The sequence below is a fragment of the Cladophialophora bantiana genome, assembly GCF_000835475.1.
Source record: "Cladophialophora bantiana CBS 173.52 unplaced genomic scaffold supercont1.8, whole genome shotgun sequence".
In the NCBI taxonomy this organism is placed as follows: Eukaryota; Fungi; Ascomycota; class Eurotiomycetes; order Chaetothyriales; family Herpotrichiellaceae; genus Cladophialophora; species Cladophialophora bantiana.
In genome coordinates, this window is record NW_015971582.1 from 749,333 (window position 1) to 773,695 (window position 24,363).

The window sequence follows — 24,363 nt, forward strand, 5'->3', positions numbered from 1 at the left end:
CCATGGGCAGTAGTCAAGAAGTCTTTGTCGGCTCCATCGACCAAGGAACCACCAGTTCGCGATTCCTGATCTTCAACAAGCGCGGTGAACCTGTTGCCTCGCATCAGCTTGAGTTCAAGCAGATTTATCCCCATCCTGGGTGAGTTGTCGCTGTTTCTCCTCAAAAGGGACGATTAGATCTTCTTCTAACTTCAAGACACACAGCTGGCATGAACATGACCCTCTGGAGATCGTTGCTTCAGTGGAGAAGTGTATCGACGGCGCAGTCCAACAGTTTCAAGATCAAGGCCATAGCGTCAACAGCATCAAGGCCGTCGGCATCACCAATCAGCGCGAAACCACTGTCCTATGGAACAAGGAGACCGGAGAGCCTCTGTATAATGCTATCGTTTGGACCGACACGCGCACACAGGCCCTGGTGCGAAAGCTCAAGCACCGACTAGGTGCCGACAAGCTCACCAATATCTGCGGGCTCCCGCTTTCCACCTATCCCTCAGTGGGCAAGCTGCTTTGGCTGCTTGAGAACGAGCCAAAGGTTAAGGATGCATATGAAAAGGGTGTTTTGGCCTTTGGCACAATCGATGCCTGGCTTGTATATAGACTCAATGGAGGTAAGCTCTTTCTTCCAACTTCCCCAGTCACCAAAATCTCACATCCAGAACAAAAGGCCCGAAGAGAAACATCTTCGTCTCGGACCCTTCGAACGCGTCCCGAACCATGTTCATGAACCTCAAAACCCTCGAGTACGATGACTCGCTCCTCGACTTCTTCCGAATCGATACCTCCAAGATCCATCTCCCCAAAATCGTCCATTCGTCTGACTCGTCGGCATATGGCTCTCTCACCTCCACCGTCCTCAAAGGCGTCCCGATCACTGGCTGCCTAGGAGACCAGTCTGCCGCCCTAGTCGGCCAAAAAGGTTTCACACCAGGCCTCGGCAAAAACACATATGGAACAGGCAGTTTCATTCTTTATAACGTGGGCGACAAGCCTGTGATTTCCACCCACGGCCTCTTGACCACGGTGGCATTCGACTTCGGCAACAATACGAAGCCCATGTACGCGCTTGAAGGATCTATTGCGGTCGCCGGCTCAAGCGTCAAATTCCTTGTTGAAAACTTCGGATTCATCGACAAGTCATCTGAGATCAGCCAACTTGCCGAGACGGTCGAGGACAACGGCGGCGTCACTTTCGTGACCGCGTTCAGCGGCCTCTTTGCGCCCTATTGGATCGACGACGCTCGCGGGACAATCTTTGGTATCACTGCGTACACTAAGCGAGGCCATATCGCCCGCGCGACGTTGGAAGCCACATGCTTCCAGACCAAGGCCATTCTGGTGGCCATGGAAAAGGACTCGGGCCACAAACTGAGCGAATTGGCCGTCGACGGCGGCATGTGCAATTCCGATCTGTGCATGCAGACACAGTCTGATCTCATTGGCATCCCCGTCAAAAGACCCGCTATGCGCGAGACCACGGCCTTGGGCGCGGCGATCGCTGCTGGTCTGGCGGTCGGTGTGTGGCACAGTATTGACGAGTTGAAGGACGTCAACACTGAAGGTTCGACGGTCTTCAAGCCGGCCATCAGCAAGGAAGAGAGCGATCAACAATTTGCCCGGTGGGAAAAAGCCGTGGAGATGAGCAAGGGCTGGGCGAACTGAGAAATTTCAGGGTGATTCGAAGCAAGAGGCTTTGTTCGGAAAAGCCGCTCGGGACGTGAAGCGTGGTGTCGATGGCGTTCATCTGGTTTGGTGGGATTGGTACTATCGTCCGTCCACGTGCTATGCCGGGCTTGGAGAATAAGTCTCTTTGAACTTGATGAGTTCATATACCCGCTTAAAAAGAAAATAAAATAGTTCCATAAAATCCAATATATGTCTATCATCCCATCCATCAGGCAGTGTATAGCCCCATACTGTGAAGGATTCGGATGTGTAAAGACGGATATTCCCCCCTTAGGCAGGCCAAAATTGACGCCTTTGGACCGTCCGTATGCATTAAGGGCAGGAATTATCCGATTGTAGAGGACTAACTATTAGTATGACTAATGCCTACCTATTCATCGGCATCTTCATCGAGCTTTTAGTTGTGGGCTGTGTGTGTGTAGCCCGTACTCCACATGTATTGCGGGCGGATAGACCCAGCCATTTCACTGACCTTACCTCACCTCCACATCTCAACGTCCTCCCCCCATCCACAGTACACATGTCAGCGCGTTTTATGTACGATGAAGATCATCATCGTCGGCGCCGGCATCGGCGGCCTTTCAGCGGCGCTCGCCCTCGCGCTGCAAAAGCATTCGGTCACAGTCCTCGAGGCGGCGCCACAGCTGGCGGAAATCGGCGCGGGCGTGCAACTAACCCCAAACGCGATCAAGTTCTTCTTCCAGTGGGGCCTTGAAGGGGATATCCTCGCCAAAGCCGCCCTGCCGGGGACATTTTTTATTCATCGGTGGAAGGACGGGAGGGTTTTGGGGAGCGTGGACGTGAGAGGACTAGAGCGGGAGTACGGCGCGCCGTATGTGGTCGTGCACAGAGGGGTGTTGCATGAGATCTTGCACCGGCATGCCGTGCGGGCTGGGGCGGAGGTGAGGGTTGATTCGAGGGTGGTTGAGTATGATTTCGAGGGCGGCGCCGTGGTGGTGAAAGGTGGACTGAGGATGGAGGCCGACTTGGTTGTTGCTTGCGACGGTATCAACTCCTTTGCGAGAGCTCAATTCCTGGGAGACCAAGACAAAGGCGCTCAGAAAACTGGTTGGGCTGCGTATCGAACAATGGTGGATGTCGCAAACATCAAAGCAAATCCTGCTACGGCCGATCTCGTCGAACGGCATAACAACCACTTGTGGTATGTTCCCCTGACTGATCGCAGTATATATATCAACTGGCGCGCGGTTCTAATGGACCTCTTGAATAATCTACTTCTAGGATTGGGGAAAACTGTTCAGCAATGACCTACATGATCTATGAATCGACCAAGCTCAACATGGTCCTCTCGCACCGGGACGACGACATCGAGGTCAACTCCACCACGGTCGCCTCCTGGACAAAAACCTCGCCATACCACGGCGCAATCAAATCCCTCTTTCAGGGATGGGATCACAAACTCACCAGTCTCATCGACATGGTCCATCCCGAGACCATCAACAACTGGCCCGTGTATCAAGTCGAGCCACTCCAAAAATGGGTGTCGGTGTCGGGAAAGTTCGTGCTCATGGGCGACGCGGCGCACGCGATGGCGTTTTATCTGTCCATGGGCATCTCCATGGCCGTGGAGGACGCCGTCGCATTGGTAGAGTGTCTTTCGCTTCTTGCTTCGGCAACCAACAACGACGTCAAATGTGATTGTGTGGACAGAACAAAATCCAGACCATCTCTCTCTTCCGCCCTCGACCTCTTCGAATCTCTCCGCAAACATCGCGCCGAAGCCGTCCAGGCCGCCAGTCTTCGCGCGGGCAATATCTTGCACCTCCCACCTGGCGCGGCCCAGGAGGAAAGGGACGCCGCGTTGCAGCGGGTCGACGGCGGCGCAATGGAGAACCAAGAAGATAGTAGGCAGTACGTCTATGGGATTGCGGACCGGAAGACGAGGGATTGGTGTTATGGGTATGATGCCGCCTTGGAGATGCGGAGGGCTTGGAACGAGCAATTCGGGTAGGGGAGAGCAAGAACGATAACTGAATGTCCAGGGGGGCTTGACTTTCAAGTCCATTCATTACGTTGACGGTGAATGGCTGCTCATCAGATTTGGGCGGTGAAGCAAATTAAAATGGTTGAGAGGGCAAGCCCTGAGGCACAAAAGCGATATCGATCCGGGAAACACAGGAAATGGACAGGCGGAATGCTGCAACGGCTAAAAAGGCAGAGGAAAGGTAAGCGCGAGTCTGATATGTTCAATAGACATCTATTAACGACCTATTTGGCCATCGGCAAATGCTCGCCTCTTTCCCATGGAATGAAGGCGAGGCTGGTGAGCGACCATATGTCGCTGGCAATGATATACACTCCATCTATAACGGCAGCCTTGGACGATGAAAGCCGACATAAGACACAGTGACTGTCACTCAAGGACATCAATTCATAAGTCGTCCTCACTGATATGGCTCCTGTTTACCCATTTCCCGTCTAAAGTAATGTGAGCTCTCCGTATTCAGACACCTTCATGAAGCGATGGACACATCGGTTCCTTCAGCTCTAGCATGCTCCCATTCAATCTTCCCGGTTTGTTGTTTTGATGCTTCACATCACAATTCCCTATAATCAGCCTGTCGCGGCTTTCGATTCCGGTTAACATGCCGATGGGGATTGACAGGTTGTCGCATATACGCATTGTCTTCTTCATTTCCCACATGCCGTTGTTGATTGGAGAATCTGTTGCCCGCGGGACCGGAGGGCGGATAGAAATTCTGATTCTGATTCTGGTTCATCAGCGCTTTGGGCCCGGTCGGGACGCCTGTCATTCCAGCTGGCTGTTGTGGCGCTGATAGTTTGGGTTGCTGGGGGAAGCTTGGGTTTCGATTTGGGCGATTGTAGTTCTGGAAGTTGCTTGGTCGGTTCTGGTTCAAGTTGGTGCTGGGATTCTGATTCTGGTTCATGTTCATGTTCATATTCATATTCACGGGCATATTCCAATTGGGCATTTGGCCTGGATTTGCAAAGTTCATGCCCATGGTTCCTGAATTCATCATCATGGGGTTCATGAAGTTCATGGGGTTCATTCCAGCCATGCCCGCCATGCCCATGCCCATCATCATCGGATTCATCATGAGAGGGTTGAAACCGGGCATCATGGGCATGTTCATGTTGTTTCCTGGTTGCATTTGTGACAAGTCGGGCGGCATCATGTTTGCAGGCAGCACGTTCTTACTCTCAGGAGTCGAAGTCTTCTCCTTGGGAGCACTCGCATCAGTGTCAGATGCCTTTGGTGTCGATGACACGGCTTCTCCAGACTTTTGTCGCTTCATGGCCGGGGCTGCGAGGCTATCCGAAGGTGTGGCTGCGTCAACTTCACTTGCACTGCGCTTTCTCGCCGAACCGCTCGCTGATTGAGGTGTTCCAGAGCCATCTCGAGAACTCGGACGAGAGCCTGGAGAGCCTTTGGCCTTTGGTGACTCGGCGACAACTGTGGGACTTCTAGACCGTTCCTTCTCCGCGGTTTTTTCTGCTTCGTACTCTTTGATTTTGTTCTTCATCTCCTCATCGGGCTCAAGACGCTCGAGACTGATATTCTCGGTCTCGCAGCCAGGACAGGTGAGATCGTTCTCAAGTAATGCATTTTCGATACAAACATGACAATATGTCTTCCCGCAACAAGGTGTCTTCATTGGGTCTACAAACAAGCGCTTGTCAATCGAGCATTCCAAGCCTCGATCTTGCAGCTCCTTGTCTCCAATTTGCTCTTTCTTCTGGGCCGCTTCGGCAGCCTTGACCTGTTCCAGGTGTTTTCTCCATGCCTTTTCATCCGCTTGCGCAAAGACGTACTCTCCCTCGGCGTTCACCATAAGATTTTGTCTTTGAGCATCATCGAGCTTGTCAATGTCTGCTTGATCGATCTTCTTCAGCATCGATCGAGGAATACCAGTAGTCCGTTTGATCCGGTTCTTGTTGTCATAAGAGGCGTCGTCATTGGTGGGACAGGCTTGGATCCAGTGTCCTAGGGATGTCAGCGGACGATAGCTTCAAATCATAAAAGAGTGACTTCTTACCTTTTTTGCCACAGCGATAACAGATGTAGCCGTGTGGAGGCTCGCCCTCCGGAATATTCGCTTTCTTACTGAACGGCTTGCCCTGCATAGGGACTCGAGTCTCATGTGACATTTCCTCCTGCTTTTGTTGCCATTGCGCGTCGGTGACCTGAAGCATAGCTTGCAGCTTTTCTTGTTCCGTCATTGCCTTGGCCATATCCACCGTCTTACGTGGTTTGACTGCCGCGCTTGTCGCCGTGGATTTAGCACTGATTGGCGGTTTGCCGGAGACATAACGAGCAGCACGGCCTTTCCCAGGCGCCGAGGCAGGTAATCTTCGGGCGAGGACAGTCGAATCTTTGGGGATTATTTCAGTGTCATCTGTATATTCTGGAACTCTGTTAGTCACAACTCAAGCTGACAGGGATGGGCAAAAGTGAACCTACCTTCATTGCTGTTCTCCTTGTAGATCTTCAGGTCAAAGTCTGTGCCATCACCTAACCGAGAAATGTTGATGATTTCACGTTTCAGATTCCAGACATCGGTATGAGGCCCATCGATTGTTACACGCTGAGGTTCCTTTTGTGATTTGAACTTGAAATATACGTAAGACGCCATGGCGGCGCGCCAGCCAGTGGCAAAGGATCAGGAGAGGAAAGTGGATGTGTTTGTCGTAATAAGCTGAAGGTGAGCACAGTGTTGAGGGTGCGGTGACTTTGGCGATAGATTCCAAGGGAGACAAAGTCAAAGGACGACAGGGGGTGCAAAAGGGAGATGTTATTGTAAGTAAACGAATAATAAGTCCAGCTTGAGAGAACTGAGTTCAACTTCAGGCGACCCTGCTTCCTTCACCAGTCGTTCTTGCACAGCACTGCCAATGCAGGTCTGCCACTCTCAACGACGACACGCGCAAAGTCCCACTTTCCCAATATCATGCAACTCTTGATAGGGATTTCCGTTTTCACTTTACAAGTGCTGATTGCATGCACAGAGTCTCCGTCACGATGTTTTCAAAACCCCAAGGTCTCCAGGTCAGAAGCGCCAGCACGCGGAAGTGGCCGTTTGCGGCGAGAGGTGAGGAAGTGAACGCAATGAAACGCCACAATCAAACCCAGTCCCAACCTATGATACAATGCATGAAACTTTGGGCTGTGCAGAGGGAAAGATGAGCTCGAGATGGACGATGATGAAAGACAGGTACTTGGTGGAGGGTGATGATGGATGATGGATGATGGTGGAAGAAAAGGTTAGAAGCAGAAAGAGGCGCAGGCAGCCTTTTTATTCGGCCAGGCAGAAAAGCAAACGGCAATGCCACGTGATGGCATTCTTAGCACGTGATCAGGGACAGACCAAGCACACCGAGGCGCCTCGCTGGGTCAGGCTTCTCGCTCTGTCAGCCTTGTTGGCTACCTCCGAGGGGCTTCGGCGGCTTCAATGTTCTACAGAATCCACTGTGATACATCATATCTCCCGCTGGGCAAGAAGCAAGGTCTGTATCGAACCGGAAAGAGAAGAGCGCGTGCAACATCATAATGTTTCAGATTCAAAGACCGGAGTCTCAAAATAATTGCCCGGCTATATAAAACTCTTGCGAATAGTAAACTTTGTTTTCCACCATATTGCATGGGACGACCGTCCTCTACCTGAGTGACCTCGGAACGTCACTTGAACGCCGCCCCCGTCCTTTCATTTCCAAATCTTTGCCCTTGGTCTCAACGGCTTCATACGTTGGCCAGGTCAAGCAGGCGAGGTTAGCGAGTGATGAACACCCGCTAATCGACTTGGGGCCGTTAGATTCGGCATCGTAGTGCGTAAGGGGTTCCTTATGGATGAGATTCGCATCATCATCATGGCGCTTTGCAATACTGCGCACCTTAGTCACGGTGGCGGTGATCGCGTTGGAACATGTTACACCGCAGACCGTTCATATCCCGTTCGTCGCGTCAATGTACTGGCTCTAGTTGCTCAATGCTCTTTTTCTTAAGAGAGTCCAAGTGAGATCCTTGACTGATGAGAGCAAAATCCGCCTACTGGAGGGGAGGCGACTTGCATCCAGTTTGGCCGAAGAAAACGACGATGGTGATCACCAATCTTTAATCCTCCATGTCCTTGGGTGGGCGCCTCGTTGACGGCGTTGACGGCATAGACCGGAGGTGTTGTCGTCGTTGATGTTGATGAGAGTCCACCGGCCATTTCGCTTTGAGTTCATTTACATGAGTGTGCGCTACGGACGTTGCGAGCCTCCGCTTAGAGCCATGTAAAGATCAACATCTAGAAAAACTGATTGGCAATATCAGCATGTCGTGTCTTCTAGTCAACGCTTTGGTGAAGACACAATTGTGTGAAGGTCAGGACCCTTGAGAGAAGAAGGTCGAACAGTCAGTGCATGACAAATTATTAAGTGGAAGGACCAAGTGAACCCATCGGCACGGTGCTGTTCTGAGTCCGCAGGTGCGCTCTTGAGCCGCGAAACAGGCTTTGCCAAATAAACGCTTCGCTCAACAGAAGCTCGATATCCTTTTCTGTCCATTCGCGAGTTGGCAATGCTTGCAAGAACATCAATATCTCCTGGAAATTCATCTTCACCAATTTGTCAGACCACTTGACGAGGAATGCTGCGCACACATAGAGGTGAAACTGGGAAAAGCCATTCTCTTCGGCCTGTGGTTTGGGGATCAGCAGAACTTTTGTGACAGCAGGCAAGCCAGTCTTACCATATATGTATCCCACATGCGAATGACGCTCTTCATACTCAGTTCTCGCATCAATAGGCAGTTCATCCACCTGAAACTGAACTGCATATATTCCACGTGCTCACTTTCAAAATGCTTGGCCAAACCTGCATCAATCCTGGTCGTCAAGTCTCTCAGAGCAGCAACTTGACGATGAATCCCAGGCTGCGCAACGATGTAATTGTCCTGGATACCATCCAGCAGCTTCGTCAGGCACCAAAACGTGTCCGCCTCGACGGCGTCGATTACCGGTCTCGGTAATTGTCCTGGATCCATTCCACTTTCGATATTCAGGTCCGTGATATAGGTGCCCAGAAATACCTGCCAAAATGGCGTAGCTAGGTCATTGATTCCTTGCACGTATCCGCTTGCTGGATGCCGGATAGCCCAAACATAGAGAACGCGCTCGAGAGATCGTTGAGTAGCTTCGAACCCATACAGCGGTATATGAGGGTTTGTCCGAGGCACGTCGATGCTGATTTGATGCCAAATTGCCTCGTCTAGTCCTCGCCCACGGCCGGTGGTGATGGGTGGCTGTGAAGCAAGCCCCGCGAGTCCTGTGCTCGACGCATTCCGGCTAGCCATCGTTCCCGAACTGAAAGCTTGGTTCACAGCATCAAGATATTCCTTCCGCTTGCGCTCAAGCGTTGTGACACGTCGTTCGCTGTTGGTTGGCAGATGTCCAAGTAGGAGCTGCCATGTGATTGCACGTACCTCTTCGGGCACCCCTGACCATGCTGCAGCTCGCAAGTCTGGCAAAGACACAGAGCTCGCTTGTAAAATTCGTTTGAACTTGTTGATTCGGGATATCCGTGTGCTATGTGCCTCTGCTTCTTTGGGTGTCGCACTCGAGGGTAAGGAAGGGAAATTGATGAGGTGAAGGGAGTTTGCTGGATCTTTCAGAATATCCTTGTATTGAGGCCTCAGGATCTTGCCTTCTCCCTTCTTTGTGCTTGGGTATGACAGCGGATTCCGCTCTTCGGCGATATCGAAACTGTTCGATCTAACAGCGTGCGGGAATGGGGATGGTGCCAGAGCCGGAGCAGACGTGGTCTGCGACAGATTCGGATATGAAACTTGGTCCGCCTTCGGAGCCTTGTTCTTCATGCTCCGTTTTCGACGCATGCTTGCAATGCTAGGCAGCCCAAATTCATCTTCATCGTCCTCATAGACTAAATCATCATCATCCCCCTCGAGTTCTCCTCCGCCCGCCAAGTCCCAGCTTTCGCCCAATGCAGATGAGGTGTAGCTTGTGTAAGGTTTTCGTTCTGGAGATTGGAAATGCGGCCTGTCTGGCGGAGGAGTCTGCGATGATCGGGCTGACGTCGCGGGAGGTGTCCTTGGCCTCGAATGCGGCCCCAGATTTCTGTCCACTCGATCAGTTACACAGCTTCATTGTCCCTGGATGTCTTACAATGAATCAAATTTGAGCATATCGGCGTGGGAGTATGAGGCACCAAACACTTTTGTCGACTGTCCCGATGTCTGGCGAGGTGTCGATGGCCGTCCTCGCCAAAACGGCGAAGATGGTCGTCTTCAGAGCGTTAGCGAGGTTTCCACTAGACATCTGAGCTCACTCAACATCCATACTCTGATCTATCTAAGGCGCAGCTCGACGTTAGTTCACATTCTTGACACAGAGAACATACGGGGATAGCCGAAGCAGAGAAGACACGAACCAACCTGGACCATCTCCTGCTGTGCATTAGTACAGGCTCGATGCCAGTTCGAATGTGAGAGAGTTACCTGCTGTTGGGACTTCTTGTGAGCCATGATGGCTCAGTCTGGGGAAGAGGCCACTCCTGAAGAAATGCTACTGAGATCTTCTCCTAAGGGCCTCTGCACGAGGCGGCGAGAACATGCTTAAAGCCAGTTGTTGAGGCGTCTGGTCGTTGAGAGTAGCATGTTTACATTGCACCCATGGAAGTGGTGCAGGTGCGGGTGATGGTTTATGGTGGTGCAGCGGGATGTCGGTAACCACAGCCTGCCGACCACACACCACTTGCCCCGTAGCCACCCCATTTCTTACTGCCAAGTTCTGGAAAATCTGTTACTCGCGGCTCACCCCGGATTGGGACGAGGGCGATGCCGCCTACGGCCCTACCAACAAACACAGCAAAGCCGCCAAGGGGCTAGACGGAAGAGGAACGGGTAAGAACCTACACTCCTTGTATAGTTCCTCAAACCCTCTTGAAATCTTTGAGTCTCTGTATATACGCTTAGTATACGAAGGATATCACTACTAATTCCTTCCGTTGATCTGTCTATCTATTGATAGCCTTCCCTTACAGTCACCTTTGCTAGAGTCTTCATTTTTTGGCCTCTCCTTCAGAATTTAATATAGGCTTGACGATACTTTCGAGCGCTTTAATTAGAATTTATATAGCTCTCTAAGTTATAGTGTAACACAGCACTTCGGGATTCGGCATACACGTGCAACAACGCACAGAGGCCTGTCCAGCAGGTCGGGAATCGAGAACGCGTTTCTGGTTGACGCAGATAGACGAACACCACCAACACCGCCCCCAAGAGGAAGCTGCTAGGGCAGCGAGTGCCCAGCAGGGCGACGGCATTGAGAAGTAGGAAAGGGCCGATGAAACACTCAGAAATAGGTAGACAGCATCAAACACATAGAGTGCTCTGTTCAATCTGTAAAGAATGGCACTCTGCCAACACTGTGAACCGTCCTGCATTCTTGGTCCTTTTTAATTTGACATGTGATGTCACATGATATGTCTCTCACGTGACTGAAGGAGCACGGCTTGGCATGACCCATGTTCTTAGCTCTCTTCCCCCTCTTCTTCGTCTTTCCGACTTACTCCTGCAGAGACAGCCCACTAGATAGACACAACACCTTGAGCTATTACAGCCACTCCTCGCCATTGAGGCGATCCACTCCTGTTTCTGTACCACGTTCCCGAGATACGACATGTGACCAGCCAAATCTCCTTCCTGCTACCCCTATACCATCCCAGCACAGCCACTTTGCCTTGTTACAACAGTCTTATAGCGAAGACTATATGTGGCGAAAAGGTCTTATAGCCTAACCCTTTAACTAGTTCTCGTCCTTAGGAACTCGAGAATCTAGACTCATACGAGAACTGTGTAGTCAACTTTGAGACGAATCTTTGTAATGAAGACAGTCACGTTGTCTGCCCTCATCAGAACCTCTTTTGTAGCATATGGGAGCAGACTCAGGAAGTATTCCATCTTACCGCTGATGGCGATGATGTAGGTTGCACCTTGGCGACAGGTTGAATGAGAATAGTAAGCCATCTGGCAGCAACCTCAGCCAAGATCTTTGCCGTTGGTCATGGGAATGCGGCTTCAAGAGCACTTGTTAGAACTACATATCTTGAAATGCAAATCTGCTGATATTTTGATATGCTTCAATGCCATCGGTGTTTGTCTCAAAATTTTCGTAGAGAGCAACGTCCGTAACGCAAGTGAACGTTGCCTCGACAGAAATTGTAACGAGTCGCAAAAGTCCCGTCGCCACAGCTTCTCACTTAAACTCGACAGTGACAGCTCAGAGGAGATGTTGTCGAAGTTTCAATCACGACTAGGACGTGAAAAGAAGAGAAGATCGACAAGCCTGGCCCCACGTGCTGAATGGGCACGATCACATTGTGAGTCCCGCTCACCGGACAGCCAGTGGAAGGAATACCACGCGGGAGCGACAGGACAGAGACATTGGCGCAAGTGAGGAAATGCTCTAGTCGTATATCTTCCAGCTCCAGGCACTGGCACCCGAGCTCGCTAAAAGCAATGCCAAAATACCGATTCACCAATTACGGTTGTCGTACTGAAAACTGAGATTGTGAGAAAAACGTCAAGGTCGGACATTTCAGTTGAGGTATAGGTGGCCCTAGAGAATCAATTCTGGTCAGTGCCGAGTGCACTGAGCATAACTGGGCGCATTGGGCACTCCTCCCTCTATATATCCACCGGTATTTCATGGTCCTTTTGCTTTCTTATGATATCGATCAGTCTCGGTCTAACACATTGACTTACTCTGTACCAGTGCTCTACGAACATTGTTACCTCTGCGGCTATCCCACATAGAGGAGCCCGTGTGTTGTGACAGAGTTCTACCAGAGCGAATCACGAAAATATAGTCGAGTTCATATTGTTGTTCTAAGAACCAAACACGTCTCAAATTCTCTCATCTTTGGCCGATAAACCCAGTCCAGGCCTCATACAAAGCATCCCATCCAAGTGTGTCCTTGAATTCAAAAATTGCGTTCCTCCTGCCAACATTCTCCGGAACATCTTCTCTCAACTCCCCTGTACCAGCATCTCCTCCAAAGACCCATGCCACAGGTTTCGATTGCGTACTCGCCTGCCACGGAGCTTGTCCGTTAGCAAATTTAATCAGGCCATCTCCGAATGCGTGTCCCACTTCTATGGCGTGCACGGGTAACTGAGAATCGTAGTTTCTAAACAGGAGCGCGACGTCGAAAAGGTGCGAGGCAAAGCCCTTGAAAGGTCCATCCCAAGGATTCGGTTCGTTTAGATGATACACATACGTCGTGCCCGGAAAGCGGCGCGCGAAGGTCTCCTCCGGAATGTAGAAGGCGATGTCATTTCCCAGCTCAAGAATGGACAGATAGGCTGCGCGATCAGAGGTTGAGCTGGAGATGTGGTAGGCTGAGAGGAGGGAGTCGATTGCTTTGCCTTGCTGGGGAATGTTGCGCTTTAAGCTCTCTTCAAATGCGCTGGCAATGTCCTGTATGCGGTGGGCTAGCGCGCGGTCAAAGATAGTGCCCTGTCATATATCAGAACTATGAGAGTAGCCTTCCACTGAAGCTTTCACGTACATCGTCTTTCATGTCACCCACAAGCAGCTCTTTGCACCATTTCAGGCCAGGAATAGCAGGATTACCGCCTTTAGACCAACCCTCTGCGCTCTGGAAGGTAGGCAAGGCGCAAAGAAAATCTGAGTCCAGTGCTGGAAGTGCTGGAACGGAAGGAGGAACCTTGGAAGACAGCTCCTCGCTGGGTATCTTCTCTATTGCCTTGATTCTGTCTTGTCCAGAAAGACCGGTGAGACCCTGAGCCTCACAAAATAGTTCATAGACCATTTCGTGCACAAATAATGGAACTGGTCTCCCGAGAAGACATGTTCCGGCAATACTAGCGAGGCGCTGGAAGAGAGGCTGGCTTGATTGCAGCAGAAGGGTTAGGGAGACTTAAGTCCACTGATGTCAAAGATAAGGAATCATGCGAGACGGAACAGATGTTCACTTACTTCCGCCAGCGCTCTGGCCAATAGCCGTTACTTGATTTGGATCTCCTCCAAACCCTGCAATGTTCTTCTTAATCCACTGGAACGCAATCTTCTGGTCACGCAAACCGTTGTTGGCCTGAAATCCAGCCGCGCGTAGTTCCTCTGAAGTCAAAAACCCAAAAATACCTGTACGATAGCTTGGGGAAGGTCAGGCCTTGAGGAACTTTATAGCACAGCAAATGACTGACTTGATGGTGATCCCAATAAATGGAGTTCCGAGCTCAACTGAACGTCGCACAAGAGCTGCAAAATCGTATTGTGGCCAGGTACCTGAGCCCACCAAAAGCGCTCCCCCGTGTACCCACACCAACACGGGAAGACCCTTGCCATGAGTCTGAACATTCGGAACAGTGATATTGAGGTTGAGGCATTCTGTGTCGGACATTGGCGGAAAGTCGGGGACCGGAAGCTTCTGCTGGATCAAGGCATACTCCTCGTAGCAGCTGTTTTTGCCGGCAATTGCTGCTGGACTATGGCAATAAATCTGTCAGTGGCACAGGGTTCACAACGGTCATTTACCTGTTCAGTGATGAAAAGTGTCACATACCCGATTTTGGTGGCATCGATCACATCCGAAGAGCCAGCACCTTCGTACAAGACCGGGCAACCAAATCTATGGCTCAAGGCAGCGTACTTGACATTTAGAAACTGCATGACACCGCTGTTCGCGTTTCCTTGGATCTTGCCAAGGGTAGGATGCTCGAGAGTACAAGTCATCTTGCGGTACTCGAGATGCCTGCAGCGATATGGGTCTTAATGCGAACTGGTTACTAGAAATTGTGGGATGTCACTTTGGGCGATAGACGCCGATATTTCTGTACCGAGGACGGCGTACTGCTTACATCAGGAGGAAGGGGTGGTGGGATGTACAACGGTATTTCAACGATAGTTCCAATCGTTGTCCGAAGTGGTAGCTCACACATGGATCCGATTTACCCCCATCAGTAAAGTGCTATCAAAGGACGCGATTGTTGGCCTGTCGCCAATTTGAACTTCGAAAATTCCCTTGGCAATCCAAGTGTGCTTGTCAATATTGAAAGCAATCTGACGAACTACCTTAACCAGAACCCGTGCTGGTTAGAATAACCCCGGTGACGGCCTCAGCCTGCAGAGGGTAGTCCCCTGGTCGGCAAGATGGTTCTATCAGTTGAAATGAAGGTGACAATAGCCCTGAGAAGGCTGCTGATGTCCCGGTGTGGTGGTCAGGCACGCCTGGTCTTATGGCCTTCCAACCGCTGAGCATTGACATGGGCAAGAGATCAGAGGGTAATATTTTCAAATCGTGTCGAGTTGACTGACTACCCTGTCTGAACCAGAGGCTTGATACTGCCTTCTACATTGCTGCTAAGCTTAGAGACACGGGCACACGCCTTGTATCTGGATTCTGAAGAATGACACCTACTAGCCTCGCAAACCTTACAAGCCAGCCTGGATTATAACTTGCTCTCCCTTTCTAACTGGGGGAACACCTTCTCCTTTAGCCAGTCCCCAATGAGCCGATTGACATCATCTGGCTTTTGCCAAAGAGCCCAGTGACCGGTCGCGACCTCTCGCCTTGTTAACTTCGGTATCCGCTCCACCATTCGTTCTGCCATGAACGACTTCAGTGTGGTATCATTCGTTGCAAGCACAAACAAAACTTCATGACGAATTGTCACTCTTTTCCTCACCTCCTCCTCGCTCGCATTCCCCTCAAGGAAAAAGTCCCGCCACTCATTGACGTAATTTTCCTCGCGGCTCCGATACCAATTCAATGGTCCGTTCAATCCGTGTCGCGCAAACTCCGCGACATAGTACTCCATCTCCTCCTCATTCAACAGCTGGTTCTTCCCAATCTCCCTTTGCATCCTGAGATCGATACCCTTCTCTGCATCGAACCCTTCGCGTCCATCGCTTGTCCGTCCCCCGTAAATGTTGTCCAGGAACTGCCGGATTTCCACCTTCGAGTTGACAGCCTCTTCGATCTCTCCAGACACGTAGTGTAATTGATAAGCGAAATTTGGAAGTCTCTTACCCACCAATTGCGCAAGAGGTTCATATTTCGCTCTCGGGAGGAAAAAAGGCGTACAGATACTGAATAGAGCGGTGACTAGTGCTGGGTAGTATTGGGCAACGCGATAGACGATGGCGCCGCCCCAGTCATGGCCGCCTAGGATGATCTGCGACAGGCCGAGTTGCGCGCACAACGTCCCGATGTCGGCGGCGATGCGTTTGTAGGTGTAATACGACAAGTTGAAGCGGGGGGAGTCTGTGCGCCCGTATCCGATGCAGTCGAGAGCGATCGCGTCCAGGCCGAGGGAGGTCAAGAAAGGAATCTGGTATCGCCAGCCTAGGCTGACGTCGGGAAAGCCGTGGATTAAAAAGATTGTGCCACGACTAGGTACCAGGGTGGAACGGGGCGAGTAGATGTACCCGTAGGTTATGCCGTTGAGGTGCGCGGAACGATAGGAGATCCTGGGATCATTGTATGGGCGGATCTTGTCGGTGACCATAGTGGAGACGCTCGGTGTGCGCAGAAGTGATATATGGTGAGCTGAGAGCTCAAGCCCGTGCCGCTGAAGGTTATAAGTCGTCGTCCTTGCTCTGGACTTTTCTGTTGCAAGCTAAAGGAGAGGACCAATACGACGGAGGCAATTTTGTTGGAGTTCGTTGCCTTTTCTTTTCTAGAGACCTCGTCCTCACTTTTACGCCCAGGACAGGATTCGCCTGATGGAAGAGGTCGCCGAGTACCTTGCTCATGAAGCAATCTGTTACTCAATCCCCTGTTTGATGGAGGATATCTTTGCAAACCTAACCAAAGATTGTCATAAATGCACAGGAATATCCAAGGTTGGATCCTGCAAGGCTGGTTTCCTACGGGGGACCAGCGGAGGTAAGCCGGGATTGATGTCTCATCATCTGCTTTCAGCTCAAGCACCCGACACACAGCCTTTAGACATCGTCAAGAGACTAGTCTACCATCGCTGTGGTAGGTATCATCAGCACTCAATGACAACGACTGCTTCCTACTCCAAGGAGGACCCACTTCGGCTCTTGAGCTTTTCATGGGTGGGAAAGACGGCTATCAGTGCTTCCCACATATTGGCTGATAGTATGTGCATGACCAACAATTCATAACTGTCTCCAAACTAATTGGCCTGCTCCTGGTTGATGGATTGGTCTGATCTGGAATTATGCAGCGCTCGTGAACCGGGAGTGGGAAGAATTGTTCAATCTGGCGGGACGCGGGACGGCGGATCCACCCTCTCCATTAGGGAAGGTTCCAGGGAGCATGCACTAAGCTCGACTCGTCTACCTAGTGCTGTGCGGGAAGGTCTAAGACCTTCCGGAAACCCGTGGAAATGTGATGATAATGAGAGTGCTCTAGAGGCGCACATGCGGTTGCATTGACGACTCAGAAATGGAACTCACTACCGAAAGAAGCAAATTTCTGACGGGAAGTCAAAGGCTAACCACACATATTTGGTTGGGGGGTCGGCGCTACATCCACCAGCAACATACGGTCTGATTAACATGGGCCCCACACCGAATCTCGAGTGCTGGCCCTCTTTTTACAGATGAGGCTTCAGTGGCCTTTGCAGACATAAAAGGGCATAACTGTGCTGGATTCATACTGCCACTCGGGGTCTTTTAGAGACACATTCTGCCATCCCACCGCCTATTAAGCACACGTACAACCGGACCGAACAACATGGCTCAATCCCTATCATTGAAACTGCCCGACGGGACAACTGTCACCGGCAGCAGCTTCCTCAAGCAGGCGCATCCCGTAACACTGTCTTCTCCTGCCGTACCACTGGTGGTTCTCATCCATGGTGGTTCGGTCGATTGTGACAGTTTCGACATCGACGAGAAACATACCGTACGCCCATTCTCTGAATTCTTAGGTGTCCCGGTCATATCTCTTAATCGCCCGGGTTATGGCGGGACTACTCCTTTACCTCCTCCGACTGATAGTAAAGAGACGTATATCCAAACACATGGACGCTGGTTACACGAGCTGGCCCTCCCGGCGGTATGGACCGAGTTCTGCAAGACTTTGAATGTTTCTTCGATAGTCTTATACGGCTGCTCAGTTGGGGGAGGAGTCGCCACCGTCGCTGCAGGCCTAGCAGGCCGAAGCTCACCCACATATAAATTGTCAGGTCTGGTTCTGTCAGCTTTGGGGTGCTCTCCAGACACGGCTCCTATGTCGCGCTTCTTCGGAGACAACTATGAAATAACCGGCAAGGTCATTGAAATTCCTCATGCATTCCGTCAGAAGCAAGCCGCTGGGCAACATGCTGCTTTATTCGACGTTTCGGTTTTCTCGTCGAGAAGAGGTGAATCCAACACGTCCGACGCTGAAGTGTACGATATTAATATGCAATGGCCGACGTACTGGTCGGATTATGCCAAAGACGTTCGCGTACAGGTGTTGTACTCGGTCGGAGATGCCGACACACTCTGGCACCTAAATGCCAACACAATGCATGAATTCGGGCGTGCTTTCAAAAGCTCCCCTTGGGTGGAGAGCAGGCTGATGACGAACGTACCGCATCATATCGAGTACTCATACCAGTGTTCCGGCTTCTTGCTGCGAGTCTTTGGTTTCGCCCTGGAATGTGCTGCATCTTTTGAGATTCAGGAGGGAAGGAACCAACACTAAAGGACTTCCTTGAAGCAGTGCAGTCGACGTTTATGAAGTCTTGGAACTGAAGGCGGGTTAAGTGAGTCAGAGAACATAGAGTATTGGTTGAACAGCTTACAAAATGGGCATCCGTTTTGATTTTCCTTCAGTCTATCCATGAGACTTGGTGAAGACGAGTTTTCAGCGAATCCGATAGTGGAAAAGATCATCGGTTGGGAAATGTCTGTTCTCGAGATCATCAACTTTTATCCCGTAAACTGCACTGCCCCGGCGGGTATTGTGGGACTTTTAATATCGGTGTGGTATCATGCATCGAGCACAACTCAGTAATCCAATCGAAGCCGAGGAAAACAAGCAGGGAAATTCCTTTCTCAATAGTGCACTATATGCAGCTACTCGCAGTTTCTATTCGGAGAATACAACGCGCAATACACAACCCTCTGTTCCCATGACCGTGTTCGACCGTACAGCAAATTTAGAGCGGACAGCTGTTGGATAGGAGAGGCGTCGCAATGACAAATAATGAATCTTCGACATGGATAGAGCGCAAAGCCTCCGACTGCTGGCAGAAGACCCATCCAAAATTCCTCTATGTCTCTCTCAGCAATAGGTCTTCGCTCAAGGTGTTGGAAGAGGTTTCTGATTTTGAAGCCACCCTTTGGGTTCGAAATAGTCTTTCAGCATTCCCTTTGTAAGCCATCTTCCGCTCGTCCTCAGTCATCAACACCCGAGGCATATGCTCTTCCATTGTGTTAGCAAGTAGTTCTACAAACTGTGCCGGGGTGAAAGGGTAATCGCTGCCATAAAGGATGTGCTTCTTGTCGATAAATGTAAGTAAAGCTGGTAATTGATCGGGCCATGCAGTTCCTGCCATGTCGAAGTAGAAGTTTTTCCGCAGTTTCTCCTTCACAAAGACTGGAGTGACCGACTCGTCAACCGGGAGGCCCGGAATACCTCTTCCAAAAGATGAGAATCTTTCTATCAAAGGCGGTAGACAACCCCCCGCGTGAGGAATTATATAATTAATATTGGGATAACGAGCGATCGTCCCGGAGTAGAATAAATTTACCACAGCTCTGGCGGTATCGAAAAAGAACTCGAAGATGGGGCGTGGAAATTGTGGAAGAGGCGAAGCGTTGCGGCAACTAACCTCGTTTCCGCTTCCTTGTTCCAGGCAACAGGGAGTAGTTGGGTGCACGAAAACAATTGCATGTCGACGATTCAGCTCGGCCCAGACAGGTTCATACGCGCTGTGGCCCAAATAGTATCCATGAGTATTGGAATAGACCGCGACTCCGTCGGCGTTGAGAATATCAAAAGCATGGGCAAGTTCATCGAGGGCGCCGTCCACATCAGGCAGTGGAAGTGACGCCCAGAATCCAAACCGTTCCGGAAAATGCGCCTTCGCATCAGCAGCCACCGTGTTGCACTGACGGCAAATCTTCCGCGCAAGATCGTCGTCATTTGGCACGAGATGAACCCCTGGCGAAGAGACGGATAAATAGCACTTGGTGATGTTCAGCTTGTTGGCCATCTGCATGTGCGCCTCCAAATTCCATTCCTGAACACTGTGCTTAGGAGATACTGTCACGGCTGAGCGATAGAATGCGTACCGGTAATATAGGATATCCATCAGGAGTGCCGTGGCCGTTAGCCTGACATGCTTCACGATAGAATGATGGTAAGAAATGGCTGTGGACATCGACCTTCTCTGGCCGAGGAGCCATTGTCCAACGAGGATATTGTTTGTGACGCGTGGTCTGCCGTGCGGCGTGAAAACGATAGAGCTGCTGGTGGCGCGACGCGACTCGATCGAGAAACGGTTCGAGTGTGGAAATTTCCCTGCGTATCTGCCCCCGGTGCATCCCAGCCACTTTAAGAAGCAGCGTATATATCGGGTTGGAGCCGTGGTCTAGCCGTGGTCTAGCCGTGGCATAAGAGGGCTTTCCATCATCAGTCCACTAGGAGACTAAACTATGGCCAAAAAGCCCGGCTGATTGGTCATGTGCCGCGGCTGTCGGGTTCCACTGAGCTGTCAGCCCTCGAGAAGCTTTGGCGGGACGCTTCAACTCGAAGAGTTAATCTCATGAGCCGCGTTCTACAAGTACTTGGTACACGTAAGAAACAACAGCCTGTCATTCGCCAACAGATGCAAGCGGGGCCAGACGGAACTAAACGTATCAACCAGCACAAAATAACAGTGAACGTGGGGCGCGGGCGATATCATTGGCGTGATTTAGAGCTTAACTGAGTAGTGACTACCTTATCCAGTTTAATTGCACCTTCTTTCATGTACCTTATTTCGAACCTTATTTCTTGTACCTTATTTCTACGCCGCAAAGCTAACTTTTCGCAGTTGGTGGGAGGGTTTGCAAAATGTGAGGCATCCGACAACGCTTTGACATGTGTCCCGCTCGGAAGAGGTGGGACTGCATCGACGCGGGTGACTTGTCTACTTGTCAACTGTTTTGAGTCATCCTTCGTTTCGAGCTCAAATTCGAGCTGGGTTCGTCGGAGTGCCCTCCCAAGGATAAGGCGCAGTTGGGCACGGTGGACTGATGCAACGACGAGAAAACCTAAAACAGTACTATATATATTGAACGAGACTTACAGGCTTCGCAAATCATAGCAAGTAGACGGCATTTTAACCTGGCTACCCTTGAAGTCGGAAACTATGTCGAAAACGCCCAATGCCAAGCATAAACAGGACCCTACCAATCGGCGTGATATTTTAGATGTTGCGATCATCGGTGCAGGGATATCGGGTATCAATACCGCCTATCGCATTCAGACTGAGCTTCCTGATGTCAACTACGCCATCTTCGAGGCCCGAGATACAATCGGAGGGACCTGGGACTTTTTCAAATATCCAGGACTTCGTTCCGACTCGGACCTTTTCACCTTTGGGTTCTCTTGGCGACCTTGGACAAAAAATAATCCTATCGCAGATGCAGGGTCCATTCTAGAGTACCTCAGGGCAGCTACTACAGTGAAAGGAATCGACAATCATATTCAGTTTAACACTCGAATTCAAAAGGCGAATTGGTTGGTTAAGTCCCATTTATGGGAGTTAACTGCGACTACGAACAACGGTGTCGAGCACAAAAGCTTCGCGAGATTCCTTGTCCTCGGCACGGGTTATTATGATTACGAGCAAGCTTTGCCAGTTATCATTCCTGGATTAGACTCCTTCGAGGGGCAAACTGTCCACCCCCAGTATTGGCCTACAGACCTTGACTATACCGACAAAAGAGTCGTTTGTATAGGAAGCGGCGCCACAGCAATTACTCTTATTCCGGTTCTAGCGCAGAAGGCTGCTAGCGTTACCATGCTACAACGCAGCCCGTCCTATATCGTTTCGATATCAAACTCGTCCAAGGTCTCCTCGTTGAAGCAGTATCTACCCGAGCGTCTGGCATATATCCTCAACAGGCTTTATTTCCTGACATTTCCGATCCTCTTCTACTACTTCTGCCGCCTTTTCCCAACCCTATCTAAGAACGCCATCCGGAAGGCAGCTACTAAACAGCTACCAGAAGGTTATCCGGTTGATCCGAACTTTACACCCCGCTACAATCCATTCGACCAACGTGTGTGCTTTGCTCCCGACGGCGATTTTTACGATGCCGTCCGAAGGGGTGCAAAAATCGTGACCGGAACCATCAAGCAGGTGGTTAGCGACGGCATTCTTCTTGATGATGGATCAAAGCTCTATGCTGACATAATAATCACAGCTACTGGGCTTAAAATGCTGTGGGGTGGGAAGATCAGTATCACGGTGGATGGGAACCCCTACCGCATTGGGGACAAATTAGCCTGGCACAGTGCCATGTTACAGGACCTACCCAACGCCATGGTGGTAACAGGATATGTCATGGCCTCCTGGACACTCGGTGCCGATGCCACTGCTTTCTTGCTTTGCCGTCTCTTGAGGGGAATGCGCAGACACGGGCTGTCTACCATTATCCCGCGCGTCCCGACCGACGGGTCTGTGAAGGCGTGTCCTCTTATCCCGCTGAGCTCGACATACGTCCTAGCAGCAGCGGCTGACAGCTTGCCAAAGTCTGGCAACAAGGGTCCGTGGAAGAGGCGATTCAACTATTTCACCGACACATTGAAGTTCAAATATGGTGATGTGACAGAGGATTTAGAGACGTATCAAGAAGACCTGCCTGTGACTGGCCTGAAATTCTAGGCGGGCAGTCCATAGCAACCACTGACAGACTTTCAATGAAGGACATATCGGATTATCACTGCTAGCGGGCTGTGAGTAGCCTCTGCGAGAGTTTGCCAAAATTTCCATCTTTTCATTCCCCCGGTGTCGGCCCGTTGATATGATTGTTGCCACGAAGGATTGGAAGTGCTGGCAAGTTCAGTTACATTTTTGCCCCTACATAGAAATATCGTCTTGCTGTTATCGCCATCCCTTCACCATAGCTATATCCAGAACCACACGGTAGCAGACCCCGTACTCACAAGGCTAGCACCAGTTTCAGCCTCTCCATCTCCCTCTCGAAAAACCCATCGAGTGTCCCTAACTCGAATCCTAGATCCTTGACACGTTGCAAGTCAAGCGGTGTAGGATTCCCCGCCAAAAACTGCTCGTACTCCGTCTTGGACGAGTCAATTCCTCTCCTCTGTGCTTCGTCCGCGGTAATATGCTCGACCTTAATTTTTGCCTGCTCACCATGTTTTGCGAGGGCTCTCTCCATTGCACCAGTGACGTCGGTTAACAGGCCTACCTGGGAGACCAGATCGATCTTCTGCGACGACAGGTCAGGCAGGTCACGTCCTTTTCCAGGTCCTATTACGGCGACTGCGCAGAATAGTCCAATATCGTCTGGATCGACCAGATAATACTTCCAGTCGGCCGGCATCACCGTCACAATTCGGTGCTCAGCAAGTTGTGGGTACATGAATTCCGCCATCGGTTTGAGAAAATTGGAAAGAAAGTATGCCGGTTTGAAAATCGTCCAAGCCCAGCCATTCTCCTCGGCAGTCTTCTGGACTGCCATCTCGTTGGCATATTTACCTTCGAAGTAGGCATAACGGTGAGTGCCCCTTTCCAGGTTCTTAAAGTTTCCTGGAATGCTGGGATCTCTCACACCTGCGGTGGTGGTATACACCACTCGCCTCATGGTGGTGATTGAGGAGAGAACCGAGAGGATAGTATCAGCTTGACGTCGCTCTGCTGTGGAGTCCGTCTGGTCCCAACCCGTGAGCAGAATGAAGAAGCACGCGGTACATGATTCTGCGGCGGCGGCGATGGCGGATCGGTCGTCGTTGTCCCCCTTGAAAAGCTTGACTGACGGCGAAAGCTGGGCTAGTGCTTGAGCTTTGGTGCTGTCAGGGTCGCGGACGAGGGCGTGAATGGAGATCGGGTGCGTGGCGGAAGCAAGGCGGAGAAGAGCACGGATTGTGGCGGTACCCTGGGTACCAGTACCACCAGATACGAAGACGGCGTCTCCGTGTGCTGAATGAGACATGATCGAGCTCGGCTGTTTAGGCTGGGATGGTAAGCTGACGAGGAGAGTGGAGCGGCACCTGCGACGGTCTTTCTAACGGGCCTTATATCGGTGTTCTGAATCCCAATCCTATCCTATCTACAAGACGTCAAGGCCGGGGAGAAGGTGCCTTTCTGCTACTTGACAGCCTCACCCGATCTCCCGGTGGTGGGAAATGCTGCATGACGTGAAGTTGGACTGAAGCCAGTCCAGGGGCATCAATTCCCACCGACCCCGCCTCATACACTAGACACTTGCGCTTCCGCGACCTTGAGTGGTCGTTTTCGAAGCCATGGCGTTAGCTTAGGGGAATCTATAACTCATCATGACACCATTCTATCTGGTGTTGGGGATTCTGCCAACTCAACTACGCGCCAAATCAAGGAATTCATGCGGGACGCGAACGCCAAAATGCGGAAGAGCTGGGCTGAAGCGCCATACCGGGTATATTCCTCCTAATCTTTATCTCTTCTTAACAGGGTCAAAGATGACAAAGCAACGGGAGATACCCAGACAGTTATGT

At 51.0% G+C, this 24,363-nt stretch overlaps 10 protein-coding genes across 10 annotated transcripts; 4 read left to right on the forward strand and 6 right to left on the reverse strand.

The window, feature by feature from the left end:
* Positions 1-2: 2 nt before the first annotated feature.
* On the forward strand, positions 3-1,662 carry Z519_05919 (glycerol kinase; the record flags this gene model as incomplete). Its single annotated transcript, XM_016763659.1, has 3 exons — positions 3-139; positions 205-611; positions 668-1,662. 3 exons carry the CDS (start codon positions 3-5, stop codon positions 1,660-1,662), a joined length of 1,539 nt encoding a protein of 512 aa, XP_016619983.1.
* A 566-nt stretch (positions 1,663-2,228) lies between these two features.
* Positions 2,229-3,658, forward strand: Z519_05920 (uncharacterized protein; the record flags this gene model as incomplete). The annotated part of the gene is made up of 2 exons (XM_016763660.1): positions 2,229-2,848; positions 2,929-3,658. 2 exons carry the CDS (start codon positions 2,229-2,231, stop codon positions 3,656-3,658), a joined length of 1,350 nt encoding a protein of 449 aa, XP_016619984.1.
* Positions 3,659-4,244: 586 nt separating this feature from the next.
* Positions 4,245-6,302, reverse strand: Z519_05921 (uncharacterized protein; the record flags this gene model as incomplete). The annotated part of the gene is made up of 3 exons (XM_016763661.1): positions 4,245-5,653; positions 5,706-6,074; positions 6,131-6,302. The coding sequence occupies 3 exons, from the start codon at positions 6,300-6,302 to the stop codon at positions 4,245-4,247; spliced, it is 1,950 nt and encodes a 649-aa protein (XP_016619985.1).
* Positions 6,303-8,081: 1,779 nt separating this feature from the next.
* Z519_05922 (uncharacterized protein) lies at positions 8,082-10,189 on the reverse strand (the record flags this gene model as incomplete). The annotated part of the gene is made up of 5 exons (XM_016763662.1): positions 8,082-8,345; positions 8,399-9,782; positions 9,831-9,950; positions 10,007-10,016; positions 10,066-10,189. 5 exons carry the CDS (start codon positions 10,187-10,189, stop codon positions 8,082-8,084), a joined length of 1,902 nt encoding a protein of 633 aa, XP_016619986.1.
* A 2,392-nt stretch (positions 10,190-12,581) lies between these two features.
* Positions 12,582-14,423, reverse strand: Z519_05923 (uncharacterized protein; the record flags this gene model as incomplete). Its single annotated transcript, XM_016763663.1, has 5 exons — positions 12,582-13,184; positions 13,237-13,607; positions 13,668-13,843; positions 13,895-14,176; positions 14,254-14,423. The coding sequence occupies 5 exons, from the start codon at positions 14,421-14,423 to the stop codon at positions 12,582-12,584; spliced, it is 1,602 nt and encodes a 533-aa protein (XP_016619987.1).
* Positions 14,424-15,139: 716 nt separating this feature from the next.
* On the reverse strand, positions 15,140-16,198 carry Z519_05924 (uncharacterized protein; the record flags this gene model as incomplete). The annotated part of the gene is made up of 1 exon (XM_016763664.1): positions 15,140-16,198. The coding sequence occupies one exon, from the start codon at positions 16,196-16,198 to the stop codon at positions 15,140-15,142; it is 1,059 nt and encodes a 352-aa protein (XP_016619988.1).
* Positions 16,199-17,397: 1,199 nt separating this feature from the next.
* On the forward strand, positions 17,398-18,354 carry Z519_05925 (uncharacterized protein; the record flags this gene model as incomplete). The annotated part of the gene is made up of 1 exon (XM_016763665.1): positions 17,398-18,354. The coding sequence occupies one exon, from the start codon at positions 17,398-17,400 to the stop codon at positions 18,352-18,354; it is 957 nt and encodes a 318-aa protein (XP_016619989.1).
* Positions 18,355-18,925: 571 nt separating this feature from the next.
* Z519_05926 (uncharacterized protein) lies at positions 18,926-20,063 on the reverse strand (the record flags this gene model as incomplete). Its single annotated transcript, XM_016763666.1, has 2 exons — positions 18,926-19,897; positions 19,950-20,063. 2 exons carry the CDS (start codon positions 20,061-20,063, stop codon positions 18,926-18,928), a joined length of 1,086 nt encoding a protein of 361 aa, XP_016619990.1.
* A 947-nt stretch (positions 20,064-21,010) lies between these two features.
* Z519_05927 (uncharacterized protein) lies at positions 21,011-22,531 on the forward strand (the record flags this gene model as incomplete). The annotated part of the gene is made up of 1 exon (XM_016763667.1): positions 21,011-22,531. The coding sequence occupies one exon, from the start codon at positions 21,011-21,013 to the stop codon at positions 22,529-22,531; it is 1,521 nt and encodes a 506-aa protein (XP_016619991.1).
* Positions 22,532-22,808: 277 nt separating this feature from the next.
* Z519_05928 (uncharacterized protein) lies at positions 22,809-23,822 on the reverse strand (the record flags this gene model as incomplete). The annotated part of the gene is made up of 1 exon (XM_016763668.1): positions 22,809-23,822. One exon carries the CDS (start codon positions 23,820-23,822, stop codon positions 22,809-22,811), a length of 1,014 nt encoding a protein of 337 aa, XP_016619992.1.
* Between the last annotated feature and the right edge of the window lie 541 nt (positions 23,823-24,363).